Source organism: Hypomesus transpacificus, chromosome 7, assembly GCF_021917145.1.
Source record: "Hypomesus transpacificus isolate Combined female chromosome 7, fHypTra1, whole genome shotgun sequence".
Classification (NCBI taxonomy): domain Eukaryota; kingdom Metazoa; phylum Chordata; class Actinopteri; order Osmeriformes; family Osmeridae; genus Hypomesus; species Hypomesus transpacificus.
Window position 1 is genome coordinate 7,068,680 of NC_061066.1, and position 21,080 is coordinate 7,089,759.

Below are 21,080 nucleotides of genomic sequence, written 5' to 3' on the forward strand. Positions count from 1 at the left end.
ACAGCCCAACAAGGCCATTTGCAGCTCCTAACATAGCTGCTGCACCGTCTGTGGCTATTGCTGTCAGTTTTGACAACTGCAAATTTGCCTTCTCAGCAACAGTCATGAGTGTCTCTTTCAGGTCGATGCCACGGGTCCTGTCTTTTAACGGCACAATGTCAAGCAGCTCTTCCTTAATTGTGCAGTATTCTGACACAGACCGTACAAATATTGCCAACTGAGGCTTATCCTGAATGTCACAACTCTCATCCAAAGCAATGCTGAAATACAGGCATTTCTCAAGGTCGGTATGTAACTGTGTTTCAATGGAGTTGTTAATATCCGATATTCTCTGTTCAACTGTCTGCCGTGACAGCTGCAGGTCTGACACAGACCGCTTTAAACTGTTATTTTCAGGCGCGAGGATAGCGATGACATCTTTGAGACATGTCTTCACAAAGTCCGCTTCACTGTATGGCTTTTTAGCATGAGCAATGTTCCATGCTACCTGATTTACATTTACATTTATTCATTTAGCAGACGCTTTTATCCAAAGCGACTTCCAAGAGAGAGCTTTACAAAGAGCATAGGTCACTGATAATAAACGACAAGATAGCCCCATAGCATTGCGGGTAGCCAAAAACAAGACGTCCATATTGTGAACAACCAAAAATTAAGTGCAAAAGGGAAGAAACCATAAGAGCATGTATTTAAGCAAGTTACAATTAAACAACATGAATCTCTAAGTGCAAGTGTACCTGTAGGAAAGCAATAAAAATAGGACCAACTGTACGACCGCACATGGCCTCGCGCCACTGGGGCCTCGCGCCTGCCTGGTTTGCAATCACAAATGTATTTATTTTTGTACTTTCAATATTTTTTTATTCTTGTTCTTGACTCGATGTGCTCTAAAATGAAATTACCATTTGTCAAGAAATCTTTTATAATAATAAAATAAATAATAATATAATAAATAAAAAAAAATCATGATATACGTTACACCACAGGGCATTACTGCACGCCCTGTGAGTTCGAGGAGGAACGTTATGGCCGGGAGAAACAAACGTCAGCAACAAGAGAGCTAGGCCGATTTTGCCAACATGAGTCGGGTGCTGAGAAAAGGAATAAAACTAAAAAGAAGATTTCACAAGCCGATTCGAGGATCGCTGGATAAATTTGTCATCAAATGGTGTGGCGAGGAGCAGGCAAAGAGCCGCATGCAGGTTCGCTGCTGTATAGGCTACAGTACGACTGGAGCGAGTTGAATACTTGCAAATGGATGTGAGATGACCGCATCAAAGTTGACATATCCTCCTAACAGTAATCATAATTTGACAGTATGTTTAACAACATGACTAGCCAGCTATCGAGCCATGTCATTATCCCCAAATAAAATCTAGATTTAAAAAAAGAAAATAATCGGCCATGTGTAGAGTTGGCCGCAGCCTGTCTGAAGTAGATTGACTAGCGAGGTGAATGGCGAGTGAGATGTGAGATGAGCGGTTAAGTGACACTGACACAGTACATTCAGAAAGGTAACATTTTCAAAATAATAAAATAAATATTGAAGTCACTAATTGTTGTAAATTACAAGTTAGCTTCTTGTTAGTCTTTCAAAGTTGTAAATGGAGGCTTTGACTCCGTCACTGTTGTTAAGGTTACTTATTTTAGACACTAAGCACATATACTATGTTGCCAGCGGAAAGATTTAGAACGGTGAAAAGACAGATTTGCTGCAATGACGCAGTAGGTGTCCGTTGTCAAACGATAATGGACACCCCTGCAGCCAATCAGAATCGAGTATTCACCCAGACCATGGTATAAAAACAAATAATTGGTCTATACACATGCTGTAACGCAAGTGTTGTACATATCTTGGTTATTTGGAAAACCATGCTGCTGTTGTTATGGCGCGCACAATATCCGCTTTTCCCCTCATTGAAATGACTGAGCGTACATTTACATTTATTCATTTAGCAGACGCGACTTCCAAGAGAGACCTTTACAAAGTGCATAGATCACTGATAATAACAACAGCAAGATAGCCCCAAAACATTGCAGGTAGCCAAAACATGAAGCACATATTGCGAACAACCAAAATAAGTGCCAAAGGAGAGAGCCATAACAGCATGTAGTTAAAGAAGTTACAATTAAAATATGCATTCAGTTTACCAGCTCAAAAAAAGAAATCCTGTGCACAATGCAATACCCGAGATTAGCCTTTACTTATTTTGTCCGTAGATGTAAAGGGAACAAAACAGACTATTCTAAATGGTCTGTCAGGCTAGTTGTAGTAGATAGGCCACCTACTTGATTTATCAAATGCAACTTTCGTTTTATATGCGCTACTGCTCTTGCTAAACCGGTCATCCAGACTTGGAAATGGAGTCCCAATGTTACAGTTATAGCCTACATAAAACCATAATAGACATTCTCAACCAGTATATTATCCACTGCCTATTATAGGCTACGCTACCCATGTTGTTGTTCCAAAAGAAGCCTATTAAATTTGACTTGAACTAATATGCATCAACATGTGAAACTGGTGTGGAGTGAGTTTCAGAGGTGAATGTAGCTGGTGTGAATTGGCTAAACTCACTCTTCAAGTATGTATACACACCACCAGAAAATGGCTAGCATTTCGTTGGCGTAGCTGATACGGATCAGCTTACGGAGGTGGCGAGTTTGATCCCAGATGCGGGCGAACATTGGCCATGTGTGACTGACGTCTGTTACACATACACAAGTGGAAACTAGACATAATACCAATTGACGCACTGTTCAATTGCAATTGATTCATTTAGTAGCCTATAGTCTGGTCCAAATAACCTCTTTCTAAATCACATTAATGTCATATGCAGTAACTTTCCAATTTGCTCTTACTAAAATGAATGAATCAATTAAAATAAGTGTTTTTCACATATTCTAAAAACTCTGTTCATTGTTGGAAAATGACATTACAGTAAAAATATGATTTTCCTCCTTTCTGCCAACCACCGTACATTGGAGGCTGGGTAGGTTGACAATCAGCAGCAACGCTTGTACTCTGCCATTAGCTTGCTTACAAATACATCTACACTGCCTCACCTCAGCCTGTTTCAATACTCTGCTGCACAAGTGGAACACCATTCTAGAGATGTTGAAACTGAAAGCCTTTACAGTACAACCACTGGTACCTTTAAAACATGTTTACCAAGCCAAGCTTTGAATTAAAAGTGGCTGTAAAGCAGAACTGAAGATGAGTTTTAAGTACATCACACCACAGAAAAATGTGTTTACTACCTATGGCTCTCCCTCTTGGCTCTCGACGAAGGCGGTCGCATTTTTCTATCCTCCCCTCCCTGACCTTCCCTGCTTCGCTCTGTCTTGTCTGTCTCAAGATACTCTCTCACCATCACTCTCCGAAACTGGAAGCATGGAATTAATTAGCTGGTCTGTCAATGCAATTGACACCATCTTCTCGAAGAGAAGCTCGGGTTCGGGGGAACCCAAATGTCCGGACGGGACGTTTGCAGCTGGCTACACGATGGACGCGTGGGACAATTGGCGTGTCGTGTGTCTAGCGGCGCTTTCCGTTGAGGATGTTGAAGACATCTTTATTTTCGGAACCATGATTACAGGCTTTCTGCTGTGTGGATTAGGCGGTTGGCTTGTGTATCGGAAAGTCAAGGAAACGGCTGCAGCCATCAAAAGCCCCCTTAGGCTGCCCGACCTGATTGAGACGGTGGGCAGAGCCGTTGGAGCACTGACTGTGAACTTACAGCAGAATAGGGAGTACAACAGGGATAAGTTCGCGGCTCAGCAAAGAAGGTTTGAGGATCTGGAGGCCTTCCTGAAGGGTGGACGTGAAAATTGAGTCGCATCTACTCGTCTAAACATCTACACCAATCTCATCTACTTTCGGCCCCGTAACCAGCTCAGGCCTTGGCCAAGGCCGTTGCTGGAAAACAACTCCCCTGGAGAGCGCTGAAGCGAGACTATCTTGCTCTTCCCTTCCCACTCCCCCACCATCAACATCTGTGGCTTGGTCTCTACCCGGGTCATGACCAAGGACGTCTCCTTGCCAACACTATCTGCATAGAGAGACTCGGACTGATTGTGGCCTAGGTCGAGGGCGCCAACCCAGACCTACTCACACACTAACTTTCACCTACTACAGATACCACCACCCCCCCACCCCCTCCCAACGCCTTCGATTGCTTTTCCCTGGGTGGCTGGCGGGTCTGTGTCCAGCGCCTATTACGGTCGCAGGTCCAGATGCTGCTGGTCTACCCCACCGCCCTTTCCCATTGCAAGTGTTTGTAATGTTGTGTTGTTAATGTTTGTGGGCTTATGTGCTGAGGTTTTTGCCTGTTCCCATACTGTACTCCTCTAGGAGCATTGTATGGGGGTTGCCTTTTTCTCTCCTCCTCTCTCCTCATGTTATGCTTTGCTGTAATCTTTCTGGTGGGCGCCTTTGATGGCTGCCTAGGTAGGCTCTCCTGCCAAATCAAATTCCGTGTCTGTGCAAACTTTCATGGCCAATAAACATCAATTCAATTCAATCCAAATTAAAATGAAAAAAAAAAAAAAAAAACACTGACAAGTATGTTCAATTAGGCTTTTAAATTGTGAGAAAATCAGCATTGTTCTCTGCTTGATACTGGGGGGGGGGGGGGGGGGGGGGGGGGGGAGGGGGCGTCTGAAGGAGCAACAACTCAAATTGATTGAATTTAACAACAACAGCAACAACTAGCTTAATCAATTGCAGATATCAGAACAGACCTACCTGCAGTCTCGGAGTGTTTTATGTGTTAATTACTTTGTCTTTGCATTGTACCAGCTGAGTAACAGAATGCAGGTTGTATAAACCGTCTGTGATCTGACGTAGATAGATGGCTGTGACGTAGATAGGTTGGGTTTTGCCCCGCCTACATAAAACCTTGAAAATGGGTGAGAAGCTGTACTACGGTCTAACTCCTCATTTCAGTGCAAAAAAGTTTTAAAGCGATTGTTTTGTTCATTTTATTTGACGCCACAAAACAGGTAGAAGTTTTATATGGTATCAAGAAGCTTTGTGTTACAGTAGCTGTTTCCTTTACAGAGCAGTTTTTATCTGTCTTTAGGAGGATCTCCCTTTCTTCGCCGTATGTGGTACCTGAGGAAATTGAGAAATTGGAGAAAAAATTAAATAATTAAGAATCTGCAATTAACAACTATCATTTATAAACATAAATATTGTAGGTTGGTCAGCAAAGGTGGAAGCTCAAGCAATCACAGGTTTGACATGAGGCCACTAGCTGCTGCAACAGGTGTCTTCTAGTTCAGCACCCAGAAGTATTATAACCTGTAGGCTACAACCCTACAAGACAGACAAAGTTTAAGGGGAAAAAGTCTATTATTAAAACCATTACTACAACTAATTGACCTAATAAAACAGTTTGACGTCTGCCTCAAACTGTCACAATCCAATAAGGCTGGGTAGAGAGAAGGGGGAATGCATGCAGCAAATAGCCTGGGCTGGAATCTAACCCGGGCCACTGATGTAAGGCCTCTGCCCATGTGAGCCACCAGAAAACCCCCTATCAAAATAATCTTGTACTTTTTCTTTTTTAATTAACAGAAAGACTCAAGCAATGTACCGTATTTCTTCGATTAAACGCCGCCATCAAATAAACGCCGCCCTCGAATAAACGCTGCACCAAAAATGAACATTGTGTAATAAAAAGGTGTTTAATTGAAGAAACTACTTACTGTCCCACAGGATACCAGCGGTGCTTGGTTGTGTAAAACATCTTGCTGAGCTCCTCAATCGTAGGGGCTTTTTTGTTCTGAAGCACCTCCCTACTGAGGTGAGCCTTCAGAACCTGGTCATGGTTCTCTGCAAGATTGATCAGAGGGTCTGGTCGTGGAATTGCCTGCAAAGGAGATTCACACATTTACAACACAGCAACTGGTCAAAATGTTAATGTTCAAGTTCAGTTAAAGTCTTTTATTTGTCAGGTACACAGAACAACACAAGGTTAGACTGGGCACTGAAATTCTTAAGACAAGACAACGCAAGCACCTGGCATAACATAACATATAGTACACGGAACAATTAACATCTATGCTGAGCTTAAATAAGTGAAACTTCCTTAATATACAGATAGCAATAAATAATTGACTATACTAACCCTAATACTATACTAACCCTAAATGCACATAAAACCTGTTTCAACCCTATAACCTATTCTAACCTAAGTAGAGTACAGTACAAATTAACTAATGTTAATTGTGGGAGTTGAAAAAAAGACAGCAACAACTGTAGACATTGTCATTTTGCAAAATGTCAAACATTTGGCTTGCAGGTACAGGTTGTGGAAAGGGATTTATGTTTTTGACAAATGAATGTAAACAATCCCCAAAATGTATATTTTGATCCATGTCAATATTATACCAATTGTCTAAATGTTCACTTCTCAAAGAGCATTTGCATTTCCCTGTGTGCATAGATACATGAGTAGTACGACTCCAGACCAGAAGCTGATTAAAGATATTTACCGTTGGATAAAAGTGTCAGCCAAATGAATACATTACCTGTGTAAGTTCATAGGGAACATCCATGGAGGGATGGTAACAGACAATGGTTTGCCCATCTGAAGTTACACCAATTTCTACTTGACTGAAATTGACATAAATGTTTTGAGAAACAGTTTTCCCATTCAAGTATCAACGTTGTCTCAACAAATAACACAATAACAGTTTTATGTATGGCAGGGATTAGGCATCAACCTGTGCTTCATAATGATGATAAACAATTATCATGTACAAGTAAGTAGTAAGTAAGACTTTATTTATAAAGTACATTTCATACAAGAATTGTAGCTCAAGGTGCTTTACATGAATTCAATAAAAACAATAATACAAGTGATAAAAGTAATAATTAAAATAGATAATCTATAAAAACAATAATACAACCAATAAAATTAGTAAAAACACTTCTGAGACAAAATTACTTTAATGTTTCGGTAAAAAGGTAGGTTTTAAGCCGTCTTAAAATCTAGCGTGTTTGCTTCCCTAATATTTATGGGTAATTTGTTGGGTAAGTGATTAAACAAGTGACAAGTGATATGCAAATGTTCAAAGACCCTCAAACCATAAGGTTGTTTCAGAACAACCCTTTGCTAGTATCCCTACAATCCTTCTCCTTTTCACGGCTTGCAGTAAAGTGCTGAGCATGCGAGTGTAGTGAACAACCACAAGAAAATACTGACCATTTTGTTTACAAATGTTGCATATTATTAAGCTATAGTCAGACGTAAAATATTTGATTTTGTAATTCTTTCTAATGCAACCTACCAGTAAGGATCATCAATTGAGGGACCACCAATAGCAGACTTGGGGTGTGCTGGCAGAAAACATGCTGTAAAATAAATACATGCAGTTTAAGTATTAAACGCAGATCGATGACATTCGCATGGAAAAGCTTCGCTGCGGGATGCGTACTTTAACTACCAAAAAACGAAAAACACTCCATAAACAGGCACTGGCGCTAGGTTACATAAACCAACACAACAAAAACGAAATTTTCTGACACTTGGTAGCTAGCCAGATATCAAACGTAGATGTACATGCATTATACAATAATCGAAGAAATAACTTACTTGTATTGTATTTCTGTCTGGTTGCGTTTGACAACTGTGTAAATAAACCGTTTAACCTCTTCAAATGACCGGCCATGCTCATCACTTGCAAGCTGTAACTATTCTCAAGAATGAAGTTCACATCCGGCTTTCTTAACACTTCCGCCATACTTGGCACGATTAGCGCATTACTGCCACCTATCGGTAATTTAGAGCTTCACAATTTTACAAGAGTGTATGGCTGCAGCCTGCAGCCTCCTGCCCGTAGAGTTAATATAACTAGAGAGGGTACAATTTCTGGGGAAATTGTAGGGTGTGCTTACTTGCGTTGGTTGCAGGGGACCGTATATAAATTACATTTTACAACTGATATTTCTGTATATTTTATATGAAAAAATGCATAGCGTACTTATTTATAAAGATTACATATATTTAAAAACATATTTTTTTTCTGCTCATTTACAACTCAAAATACTAAGAGTGAAGAGTAGAAAGAAATTGTTGTCATCTCATTTCCCCTGCAAGAGGGAATGGTGATCAGCAACCTCATAGTTTAATCAAAGCGAAAACATTCGGCAGACTGGTGTAAAAATTGACCTAATCTCTATGACTTAAAACTTAAACTCGTGATATTTTCAGGCATTTAGCCTACTCATATTGCATTCATTCATTAATAAAGAACCCCCTTTGAAGCTTATTTTAACAACGACGTTACCAGCAGTACAGTGGTGTAGTCTACGTGATACGCAGGTATATGCCGTATACCCACTAGGAAAAGCCAAGGATTTCCGTATACCCACTTACAAAGGCGCGATGATACGTAACAACATCGTTTTGTGACAGAACGTTCTCGCTTTTATTCATACAGTCTCCCCGTCTGTATTGTGAATCAGTGAAAATTGGATATTTGGGGCTTTCTTTGCCGTGCCCTGGATCTGACAAGACGTCACTTAAAGTTACTAAGCAAGGTTGTTTAGCTCCGGCTCCCTTAAAAAAAGACGTTGTTTGGCTGTCATTCTTTGCGCGGTCTTTCATTTCTCCCAACTACGTACAGTTTGAACTACGTTTTAAAATAACGAGATATGAAACGTAAACAGACCCAAATAACACTACTTCAGTGTTTTCAAAAGTATGTCGGGTCGGGTGATACTGCAGCTCCCACAGTCTGAGATCATGATGACCCGATCGTTAACGTTACCACAGAAAACCAGCCAGAAAATTATACCACAACGTTACTGTTACCTTGTAGGCTAAGTGTCAGTAACTTAATATGATATCGTATGTCTGTGCGTGTGCTTGAGTACAGCAGTAAACAGAATACAACGTTTATATTTCCTTGTTTCAGATGATGAGAGAGATGGTGAGAACTCCTGGCCAGCATTGTGGACTAAAAGTCAGGCTAGAGTTTAAAAACAGGCATCCTTGGTTACATTTAGTCATTTAGCAGACGCTCTTATCCAGAGCGACTTACAGTAAGTACAGGGACATGGTTAGAGTGGAGGGACCGAGAGTTAGGAACAGTAGATATCAGCACACATGCTGACATACAAATGTAGTTTGTATATGGAAACGTCACAGTGCTTAGTGTATGGTGTCAGGGGTGATTCTACGATCAGACCTTTAGCGGTGCTCAGCACATGAATACAGTGCCTTGCAAAAGTGCTAAACGCCCTTTCTAATATAAATCCCTAATTTCACTGGATAACAATTAATACACTTATGTATTATTATGCAAAATATTGAATGAATTAAAAAACTAAGGATGTCTTAGGGGTGCTGAGATTACATTTAAGGGTCCTTGAGCACCCCTAAAAGGATCTAGAATCGCCACTGTATGTGGTGTCGCTCTGGGACAGGCGAGTATGAGGCTGGGAGGGGAAAATCACAGTATACTCACTACAAAAACATAGACTACACCACTGCAGCAGTAGCTATCTCAAATGGAATCGCGATTCAAATAGTACCATCTGCTAACTGAAAATATGCCCCCAATAACGCTTGACATTTATTTAGGGGAAAATCACTCATTCATAAAAATGTCAGTGGTAGCGATCATTGTCAGTAAGAAGGCAAAATGTAGGCTACTACTACTATTAGACTGTCTTGGTAGCAATCGCGTTGGTTGATTAATTCGATTTAACGTTACTTCCGTTGTACGGTCTAGGCTGAAATTTTCATGAACAGATTGACAAAGTTTAGGTTGTGGCAATGGAGCTCAGGTTAGTAGTCACTAGTGAGATAGTTTCACCTATTGAAAGACTTTTGATTGAAGTAAGGTTTGTGCCAAACATTTGCCGCCGTTTGACATCCTACGAACTGTAAACAGCTGTGGAGATGTTTTTTTTAGCTACTAGACTAGGCTACAGACAGTACAGCGCTGCAGTGAGCTACACTGGTTTGAAACCACAGGTAATGATAATTTCACCAACACATCGTTTACTTGTAATCTAATGTCATAATAAATCCTACAACGAAAATGTATTTGTGAGGAATGTTTATTTTAACGATTGAAAACAGATGCATCATATACCGCTGTAGTATGTGTTGCCCGGGCAACAGAGGCTAATGTCATGATGCTAATGCTTCAGTGAAATATTAGACTACTGTTTCCAAAAGTAGATGTACTTCCTTAATAATATTACCTTATATTGTACATTACACATCACAATTGTGTGTCATATCACAATGTAAAATGAGCAAATAGTTATCACCCAGGCCTCTTTGCTTGTGGCGTTTCTGCAGCTGCCTTGCAGAAAAGTTAGCCTACAGTAGCCATCTCCCAGAAGTTAACGAGCTGCTAAACTAATGTTCTGCTAGAGATAGTCTCGCGAGTTTTCATGACGTTAGTGACGTTAGTGGCGTCAGTGACTGTGGCTAGCAAGTTAGCCACCGTTAGCTTCACTTTTCGCCACAAAAACTTCATTTCTACTAAACCGTGCAACGGAACGTAAATCCCAATACAAGCAACTCAATCGCTAACAAGACGAAACTTTTGACACCTAGGTTGTCTATATAGTCCAAATATTGACAAAGTTTTAGGGGTGGGAAAATAAATAAACTAGAAAAGGCTGTTCCTGCGAAACAGCAGTGAGAATGCTGAAAACCTGAATGGGGATAGCTGACCATGCTAAAAAAGCTGAAAATAGTGAAAATTTAGTAGAAAGTTATAAGCTGAATGTCTTGTGGACATTTTAAAGGCTGAATGATGTCTCTATCTGAAAGTAGGCTGAAGTAGTTAAGTTTGAAAGAGGAGGAAGCTTTTTTAATGATTTGAAAGGATTTACCATTACTTTTAAAGGGAGAATAATTTGCACAAAAACCTTAACATTTTTTTTTAAGTATAAAAGGGAGAAATACCAAAACACATAGCACACATCTCCTGAAGGAGCTGAACGTTTTTTTTGAAATATTTATTTATTTTTATTGATGAAAATACAGAAATTAGAAAATACCCGCAAGCTGAAAGCTGAAATGAATTTCAAAAATGTGTGAGTCACACAAAAGAGGCAGTGTGGAAGCTGAACTGCATGATCTAACAAAGCTAAGAGCTAAAATAGCCTACAATGCGAGAGAAGCTGAAAGCTGAACTGTTAAACAGGAGAAGAAGTAGGCTAGCTAGACGTAACAACAATATCATCGTTTTAACAGCTGAAATTATAGCCATACCATTGTGTGCATTTACTCGGCTACTACAGGATTCAAACACACAGCAGTAGGGCCGATACAAGAAGACACGGCGACACTTTGTTGCAGAAGGATGATGGTGCAAGTTTCGTCCGTGGAGCATACAACGATTAATAAAAAAGAATCATGTAGACGTGTTTATTGAGTAATCGCATAACTAATTACACATGTAAATGGAGTAATTGTATTATTGGCATAAACCGACAATTGCTAGTAATCGGGTTTGATGAATGATGAACTTTATTGGTTCGTTTAAAATAACAGAAATTTGCCTAGCATCCACACCTCAAACAAGTTAACCTAGACGCAAAACTATACGTCCAAGCCAAAAAATAAGGATATTTTCCGAGACCCAAGACTCTGCCGAAACCATTGATATCCTTTATGCGTCTGTGCGGTCAGAAATACAACTATTTTAGCAGTTTCCAAAACGTTACCCAATTCTGCTTTCATGGTGCGTGTATGTTTGGTTGTCACGGCAATGGAGCAGCTGTACTCGCTAACGAGCTGGGCAGAGAGAATGACACATTTAGCTAGCATCCACACCTCAAACAAGTTAACCTAGACGCAAACCTATACGTCCAATCCAAAAAATAAGGATATTTTCCGAGACCCAAGACTCTGCCGAAACCATTGATATCCTTTATGCGTCTGTGCGGTCAGAAATACAACTATTTTAGCAGTTTCCAAAACGTTACCCAATTCTGCTTTCATGGTGCTTGTTTGTTTGGTTGCCACGGTGATGGTGCAGCTATGATTGCTAACACACTGAGGGCAGAGAATAACCAACATTTACCTAGCATCCACACCTCAAACAAGTTAACCTAGAAGCAAAACTATAATTAATTCATTTTATTTGAGGGCGCCTTTCAAAGCACCCAAGGTCACCTTACAGGGCATAGTTAAAAAACAAAATCAACAATGATAAAAAACAAGAACAAGACACATTAAAACAATTTACACAGGGGTGGTGAGATGTGTGATAGACAATGAATTATATGGAATATGACAGTTTGAAAAGATGGGTTTTTAGATGGGTCTTGAATGTGGAAAGAGTGTCGGAGTTACGAATGACAGGTGTGAGGGCATTCCAAAGGTGGGGGGCAGATCGGCTGAATGCCCTGGACCCCATGGTAACCAGACGGGCGGGTGGAACAGTAAGTTGAGTGGAAGAGGAGGACCGGAGAGTGCGGGTGGGGGTGTTGAAGTGTAGGAGTTCACAGATGTATGGAGGGGCGAGGTTGTGGAGGGCCTTGAAGGTGAGGAGCAGAATCTTGTAGTGGATGCGGGTTTTGACCGGGAGCCAGTGAAGCTGCTGAAGAACAGGAGTGATGTGATTAATGGAGGGGGTTCTGGTGATGATACGGGCGGCAGAGTTCTGGACCAGTTGGAGTTTACGGATGGACTTGAGGGGGAGACCGAAGAGGAGGGAGTTACAATAATCAATGCGGGAAGTTACCAGGGTGTGAACCAAGATGGCTGTGCTATGGGGTGTGAGGGATGGGCGGAGGCGGTTGATGTTGCGGAGATGGTATAAGGCAGACCTGGTGATGTTATTGATGTGTGCTTGGAATGATAGTGTGCTGTCGAAGATGACACCCAGACTCTTAACCTGAGGGGAAGGGGAAACTGAAGTGTTGTCGATAGTGATGGAAAAGCTGTCAGGTTTTGTGAGGGTTGATTTGGTGCCGATGAGGAGAATTTTTGTTTTATTGCTGTTGAGTTTGAGGAAGTTGCAGGTGAACCAGGATTTTATTTCTTGTAGGCAATCGGAGAGGGAGGTGGGAGGAAGGGTAGAAGTGGGCTTGGTGGATATGTAGAGCTGGGTGTCATCCGCGTAGCAGTGAAAATGGATGTTGAATTTACGGAAAATATGGCCAAGGGGAAGTAGATAGATGATGAACAGGAGGGGGCCTAGGACAGAACCCTGGGGAACACCGGTAGTGACTGGAAGTGACTGGGATTTGAAAGTTTTGAGTTGGATGAACTGAGTGCGGCCGGAGAGATATGATTTAAACCAGTGCAGGGGTGTGTCAGTGATACCAATGGAGGCCAGTCTGTCAAGGAGAATGTTGTGTGAAATAGTGTCGAAGGCCGCACTCAGATCAAGGAGGATGAGAATGGTGAGATGTCCGGAGTCTGCTGCCATGAGAAGGTCATTGGTGATTTTAACAAGGGCTGTTTCTGTGCTGTGGAGGGGGCGGAAACCAGATTGAAATTGTTCATAAAGATTATTGAAGGATAAGTGAGCTTGAACCTGAGATGCTATTGTTTTTTCCAGAATTTTTGATATGAAAGGGAGATTTGATATTGGACGGAAGTTGATGAGGTTGTTGGGGTCAGCACCAGGTGTCTTGAGTATGGGGGTTATAGCAGCTGTTTTGAAGGATGAGGGGACGAGGCCGGAGCTGAGGGAGGAGTGTATAAACCGATAAACCTTTCACCGATTCCTAAAATTATTGTATCAAAACGTTCAGCTCCTTCAGGAGATGATGGCTATGACTTGTGGTATTTCTCACTTTTATACTTTTTAAAGAATTAAGCTTTTTGTGCAAATTATTCTCCCATTAAAAGTAATGGTAAATCCTTTCAAATCATTAAAAAGCTTTAAATGCTTTCAAACTTAACTGCTTCAGCATACTTTCAGCTAGAGACACCATTCAAACTTTAAAATGTTCACAAGACATTCAGCTATTCCCAAATGATTCAGCTTTTTCAAATATATTCAGCCAATTTTGAATTGTGACAGTTTGAAATACATGAAAAATGTAGCTCCTTCTTGATTTCTATGATTGAGTAGCTCTTTTTCTGATATTCAACTAAATTGTCAAACAAATTCCTCTGACGTTCATATAGTTTAACTTACAGAAACAAGTTATACCTTAACATGTAGGAAAACTTGTCCTCTTTCAGCCAATGTAACTACTAAAGAGCCCACATTTACAGATATTCAGCCATGAGCCTTGAAGCGAGAGCAGCCTTTCAAATTCTCTCACTAACTTCAATGTAGAGGGAGTGGATACGTCCAATCCCAAACATGAGGATATTTTCCGAGACCCAAGACTCTCCCGAAACCAGACATGTCCTTTATATGTCTGTGCGGTCAGAAATACGACTCTACCGGTAATTTAAAAACAGGTCTACTTTCGAAAGTCTATGAAGAATTTTACCCACCTCTCCATTGAAGTTAGTGAGAGAATTTGAAAGGCTGCTCTCGCTTCAAGGCTCATGGCTGAATATCTGTAAATATGGGCTCTTTAGTAGTTACATTGGCTGAAAGAGGACAAGTTTTCCTACATTTTAAGGTATAACTTGTTTCTGTAAGTTAAACTATATGAACGTCAGAGGAATTTGTTTGACAATTTAGTTGAATATCAGAAAAAGAGCTGCTCAATCATAGAAATCAAGAAGGAGCTAAATTTTTCATGTATTTCAAACTGTCACAATTCAAAATTGGCTGAATATATTTGAAAAAGCTGAATCATTTGGGAATAGCTGAATGTCTTGTGAACATTTTAAAGTTTGAATGGTGTCTCTAGCTGAAAGTATGCTGAAGCAGTTAAGTTTGAAAGAGGAGGAAGCTTTTTAATGATGTGAAAGGATTTACCATTACTTTTAATGGGAGAATAATTTGCACAAAAAGCTTAATTCTTTAAAAAGTATAAAAGTGAGAAATACCACAAGTCATAGCCATCATCTCCTGAAGGAGCTGAACGTTTTGATACAATAATTTTAGGAATCGGTGAAAGTATGCAGGACTAGTTAAAGGGCAAAAAACGGCGGAAGAACTAAGAAGTTGGAATAATAATAATAAAGAGAAACAGAAAAACAATAGTGAGAATGCTGTTAAGCATTCTCACAATTACACATGTAAACGGAGTAATTGTATTATTGGCATAAACCGACAATTGCTAGTAATCGGGTTTGATGAATGATGAACTTCATTGGTTCGTCGAGAATTGTTAATTGAATAACTGACAACTGATTGTGCCCCCAATTATTGCTGATGCATTTTAGGTGTGTGTGTGTCATGTGACTGTCTATAAAAGCTGATGCACCTGCACAAAATAAAGGAAGTGTTCTCAGAACTTGCATCCAGTCTCGGTATGATATTTGTCATCCCAAAGGTTAGTTTGTATATCTAGCAGTCAAGCTCTGTTTAACAGGTTATGGGCCCAGATGCGTTTGACGTTTGTGCGCAGAGATATCCAATGTGAGTAGCCACCGAGAGACATCTGTTTGTATGCGCGTTTAAATGCGTGTCTCACGGATTGCCACTGCCAGCACCATGAGCGAACGTACAAGTTCACGTTGGTCTCGTCTTGTGTTTAACGGAGACGAAAATAACTATGAACTGTGGGAGACTAAGTTTTTGGGCCATCTGCTGTTGCAGAAATTGAAGAACACAATTTTGAATCAGCCCGCCGATGGCGCAGAAGAAAACGCACTGGCTGAGGATGCAGCAAAGAACGCAGAAGCATACGCGGAACTGATCCAATTCCTTGATGACAAAAGTTTGTCTCTGGTCATGCGAGAGGCAGCGGATGACGGCCGTGGAGCGCTCAAGATTTTGCGCGACTATTATGCAGGCAAGGGTAAGCCCCGTATTGTATGCCTGTATACAGAACTGACTGCTTTGCAAAAGATGAGTAGTGAGAGTGTGACTGATTACGTCATACGTGCCGAGACGTCAATCACAGCGCTGCGTAATGCTGGAGAGGTTTTAAGCGATGGACTATTGCTTGCAATGATTCTGAAGGGGCTGCCAGAATCATTTAAGCCTTTTTCTATTTTTGTCACTCAAAGTGATGAGACTCTCTCTTTTGCGGAGTTCAAGACAAAGTTGCGCAGTTATGAAAATACTGAAAGTATGAGCACAGCTGCGGCCGACGACAATGTCATGGGGGCCCGTGCGCATCCAAGGAGGGCTACCCCAGCAGGCGCAAGTGCCCGCAGCACCGAGAGCGGGGACATTGTATGTTTCCGTTGAGGCCAGAGAGGTCACAAGGTAAGAGACTGTCAGCGTGGTCAACAGTGGTACAGCCAGGGCGAGAGTACCGCACGGCGAGGAGGATGGCGACAGCGGCAGCAGGACAACGTGCACGGAGTGTCCGAGGAGACGGATGACAACACCTTCGTGTTCAAGCTTGTGACCAGTGAGCCAGCGAGCGGTGTCACCAGAAAGGGCCTGATGGTGGACACCGGTGCGACTTCGCATATCATCACTGACCTGGCGAAGTTTAAGAGCTTCGATGACCGATTCCAGTCCGAGACGCACTCTGTGGAGCTGGCCGATGGCACAAGCTGCACGGGGGTCGCGGAGTGCAGAGGAGACGCCGAGGTGTGTCTGGTCGACAGCAGGGGGCGGCGCCTCAGTGCCACACTGAAGCAGGCGCTTCACATCCCCTCGTATCCCCAATACATTTTCTCTGTGAGAGCTGCAACTTCCAGTGGGGCAACGGTGATCTTCAAGGAAGGAGAAGACGTCTTGCAGCACAGAGACGGTACGCGCTTCCTCATTCATGAGCATAACAGACTGTTCTATTTGCCTACTGTGCCAGTAAAGAATGACACTAATGATCAAATTATGAGCTGTCATGATATTCAGACGTGGCACAAGATTTTGGGGCACTGTAATTTTGATGATGTCATGAAATTAGAAAATGTTGTGGACGGTATGTCAATCAGGGGTAAAGCGTCCAAATCCATGAAATGTGAAGTGTGTACTCAGGGCAAGTTCACTCAGACTAGGAACAGGAATCCTGATGTGAGGGCCAAATCAGCCTTAGAGCTGGTTCACACTGACTTGGCAGGCCCCATTGACCCAGAGTCCAAGGAAGGGTATAGGTATGCACTTTCCTTTACTGATGACTATTCAAGTGCAGTATTTGTGTACTGTCTAAAGCACAAGAGTGACACCGTAGAAGCCACCGAGAAGTTTGTAGCCGACACAGCCCCATATGGGAAAGTGAAGTGTATCAGGTCTGACAATGGTACCAAGTTCACAGGGCAGGGTTACCAAGCCCTACTGCGTAGAAATAGAATCAGACATGAAACATCAGCACCATACTCACCACACCAGAACGGCACTGCCGAGCGTAACTGGAGAACCCTTTTTGACATGGCTAGATGTATGCTCTTGGAGAGCCGGTTAGCCAAGGAGCTATGGCCGTATGCGGTCCAGACAGCAGCAGTGGTGAGGAATAGATGTTTCAACAACCGCACCAGGGAGACACCTTATTTTATGCTGACAGGAAGGAGACCTAATGTCTTCAGAATGCAGAAGTTTGGTACTGTGTGCTACGCCTACAGGCAGGACAGGAAGAAGCTAGAGCCAAGGTCTGACAAAGGCATCTTTGTTGGTTATGACAAGAACAGTCCAGCCTATATGGTCTACTACCCTGACAGCAGGAAGGTGATGAAGCACAGACTGGTGAGGTTCATGTCATGTGTTGAGGGACAGCAGACGGATGACATGTCCGACAATGACAGTGGTGTGCAGTCTAGCACAACCAGACCTGTCCCTGACAAACCCGAGCAGAATGACATCCCAGAGGCTAGGCCAGGTCCAAGCCAGATAGGCCTACAGACAGGTGAGGTCAAGCCAGAATCCCAGTCTCCACGGAGATACCCTGCTAGAGAGAGGAGGAGGCCAGACTTCTATGGTATAGAGAGTGATCAGGCTCAGATCAGCATTGATTATTGCTACAGGATAGTTTGTAATGTACCTCAGACGTTCAGAGATGCTGTAACTTCATCCAACTCAAGAGAGTGGGTAAATGCAATGGATGAGGAAATGAAGGCGTTGAGGGATAACAACACATTTACTCTGACCACCTTACCTGAGGGCAAGAAAGCAGTGGGGGGTAGATGGGTGTATGCTCTCAAAACCAATGTTGATGGATCTGACAAGTACAAGGCCCGCTATGTAGCCAAGGGATACAGTCAACAAATGGGTGTGGACTATGGAGAAACGTTCTCTCCTACTGCTGACCTGACTAGTGTGAGAGTGTTGATGCAGAAAGCTGCCCAGGAAGATCTGATCCTACATCAGATGGATGTAAAAACCGCCTACCTACATGCACCTATTGATTGTGAGATTTACATGGAACAGCCAGAGGGATATGATGTAAAAGACCAGAAGAAGATGGTGTGTAGACTAGAGAAGTCGATTTATGGGCTTAAACAATCAGGTCGAAACTGGAACAAAATGTTGCATGACTATCTATGTGAAAACATGTTTGTACAGAATCCAGCCGATCACTGTGTTTATCAGAGAGAAACGGAACATGACAAGGTGATCGTACTGATCTGGGTTGATGACCTGGTTATTGCAGCCTGTGATGAGAGAGTTCTAAAAGCAGTAAAAGATATGCTTACTTTGAAGTTCCGGATGAAAAACTTGGGTAGACTGAAGAATTTTCTTGGTATCACTTTTGACCAGTGTAATGGATGTGTGACCATGTCACAGCAGAGCTATGTTGACAAGCTGCTTGACAGGTTTGATATGCAGGATTGTAAACCCAGGTCGACACCTTGTGAACCAAAAATGCATTACACTGACGATGAGAAGCTAGGTGACCCCAGAAAATACAGAGGCAGTGGGTAGCCTAATCTACCTAACCTCATGCACCAGACCTGATCTGAGTTTTGTTGTAAGCAAACTGTCACAGCATTTCAGTGAGCCGACAGAAGAGCAGTGGACAACTGTTAAGCATGTACTGAAATATTTGAAGGGCACAAATTACAAAATGTTGTGTTACAGAAAATGTGATGGGCTGAGGTTGTTTGCTTACAGTGATGCAGATTGGGCAGGTGACGCAACTGACCGACGCAGTACAACTGGTTATTGTGTTAGTCTGAGTGAGAACGGTCCTCTGATTTCCTGGAAGACCAAGAAGCAGCCAACTGTAGCACTGTCAACTTGTGAGGCAGAGTATATGGCGTTGGCTGCCACCACACAAGTGTCTTTACTTATCTCAACTGCTTGAACATCTGGATGACTGTTTGTATGATGTACCCAAGATTTTTGAAGATAACCAGGGTACAATTGCATTGGCCAAGAATCCAGTCAACAGACAGCGATGTAAGCATATTGATATAAAATACCATTTTGTGAGATCAACTGTCAATGACTGTAAAGTATGTTTGGAGTATTGCCCAACAGACCAGATGGTAGCTGACCTGATGACAAAACCAGCTACTAAAGCAAAGCTATTTACTTTTTCCATGTTCCTATTTGGGGTATAGCCAGTTAAGTGCAGTTGGTTTATTTGTTTTTTTTTCGTTGTGTGATCTATGGTTGTCAACGTGCGATCAAGTGGGGGTGTTAATTGAATAACTGACAACTGATTGTGCCCCCAATTATTGCTGATGCATTTTAGGTGTGTGTGTGTCATGTGACTGTCTATAAAAGCTGATGCACCTGCACAAAATAAAGGAAGTGTTCTCAGAACTTGCATCCAGTCTCAGTATGATATTTGTCATCCCAAAGGTTAGTTTGTATATCTAGCAGTCAAGCTCTGTTTAACAAGAATAACAGAAATGTGCCTAGCATCCAGACCTCAAACAAGTTAACCTAGACGCAAAACTATACGTCCAATCCAAAAACTAAGGTCATTCAATTCATTCCATTGAATGACTTTAGGAGAATCTTTGAGTGTGGCTTTGCGTAATTCTGCATACTCAACTATGCAGTTCCGACAATATTTCACCAATCCTAGGAAAGATAACATCTCAGTTTTGTTCCTTGGTCGTACAATGTCCTTAATGCTGTTCACTCTTTCTTGTGACAAAAATCGACAGCCATCCTTTAAGATGTATCCCAGGTAGTTCACTGATTCTTGACAGAATAGGAGTTTAGCAAGAGAGGCCCAGTGTCCTGCTGCCAAATGTTTCAGCAGAGCTATTGAATCTGAGACACATTCTGTCTAATTTCTTGCCGCCACTAGCATATTGTCCACATATTGCAATAAGGTCGGGTTACAAGGAAGGGATAACTGGGCCAGATGTCTATTTACCATTGTACTATAGACAGCTGCTGAGTCAACATAACCCATTGGAAGGCGTGTCCAAATATACTGTTGATTTAATTTACATTTAGTCATTTAGCGGACGCTCTTATCCAGAGCGACTTACAGTAAGTACAGGGACATTACCCCCGAGGCAAGTAGGATGAAGTGCCTTGCCCAAGGACACAACGTCATTTGGCACAGCCGGGAATCGAACCAGCGACCTTCTGATTACTAGCCCGATTCCCTAACTGCTCAGCCATCTGACTCCTGAAATGTAAATGCAAATAATGGTTGGGTATTTTTATGGATTGGAATAGAAAAATATGCAGAGGAGAGGTCCAACACTGTATACCACTTAGAGTCAGCTGGTAATGCTGTTAGTATTACATTAATGTCAGGTACTATAGGTGAAATAGATATGACTGCTTCATTAATCTTTCTCAAATCCTGTGTGAAACAATACTTGTTAGTGCCTGGTTTCAAAATGTGATTACTAGGAGTGTTATTTGGGGACTGAGCTTCAGGGGTGGTCTTTCCTACAGGCGGTATAGGCGGTCGCCTAGGGCGCAACTCAGAGGGGGGCGCAAAAAAATGCGCCCAGCAAAAAATAAAAATAAACGTTTTTTTTTTTTTGTTGCTGTGCAGTTTTTTTTGTTGGGCCCCCTTCTTTATCTCCAACCAATATTTTGACATTCAAAAATAAATCTAACTTTAGGGTAAAATGAGCCAGGTATAGGTCCCCTTAAAAAAGGAAGCTTGGTGTTATCAGAACATGCTAGCACAGTGAGGCGTTTGGTTA

At 41.9% G+C, this 21,080-nt stretch overlaps 1 protein-coding gene across 1 annotated transcript; it reads right to left on the reverse strand.

The window, feature by feature from the left end:
- Positions 1-4,969: 4,969 nt before the first annotated feature.
- On the reverse strand, positions 4,970-7,759 carry mrpl42 (mitochondrial ribosomal protein L42). The gene is made up of 5 exons (XM_047022850.1): positions 7,605-7,759; positions 7,300-7,363; positions 6,538-6,622; positions 5,713-5,876; positions 4,970-5,116 (listed from the first exon to the last, which is right to left on the reverse strand). Exons 1-5 carry the CDS (start codon positions 7,750-7,752, stop codon positions 5,071-5,073), a joined length of 507 nt encoding a protein of 168 aa, XP_046878806.1. The 5' UTR covers positions 7,753-7,759; the 3' UTR covers positions 4,970-5,070.
- Between the last annotated feature and the right edge of the window lie 13,321 nt (positions 7,760-21,080).

Excerpts from the sequence above, each read along its gene's own strand:
- mrpl42 (XM_047022850.1), bottom strand. The coding sequence starts at position 7,752 with ATGGCGGAAGTGTTAAGAAAGCCGGATGTGAACTTCATTCTTGAGAAT. Across the intron at positions 6,623-7,299 it reads TCAATTGATGATCCTTACTG|TCAAGTAGAAATTGGTGTAA; the intron begins GTAGGTTGCATT and ends TGTCAATTTCAG. Across the intron at positions 5,877-6,537 it reads TTCCCTATGAACTTACACAG|GCAATTCCACGACCAGACCC; the intron begins GTAATGTATTCA and ends TCTCCTTTGCAG.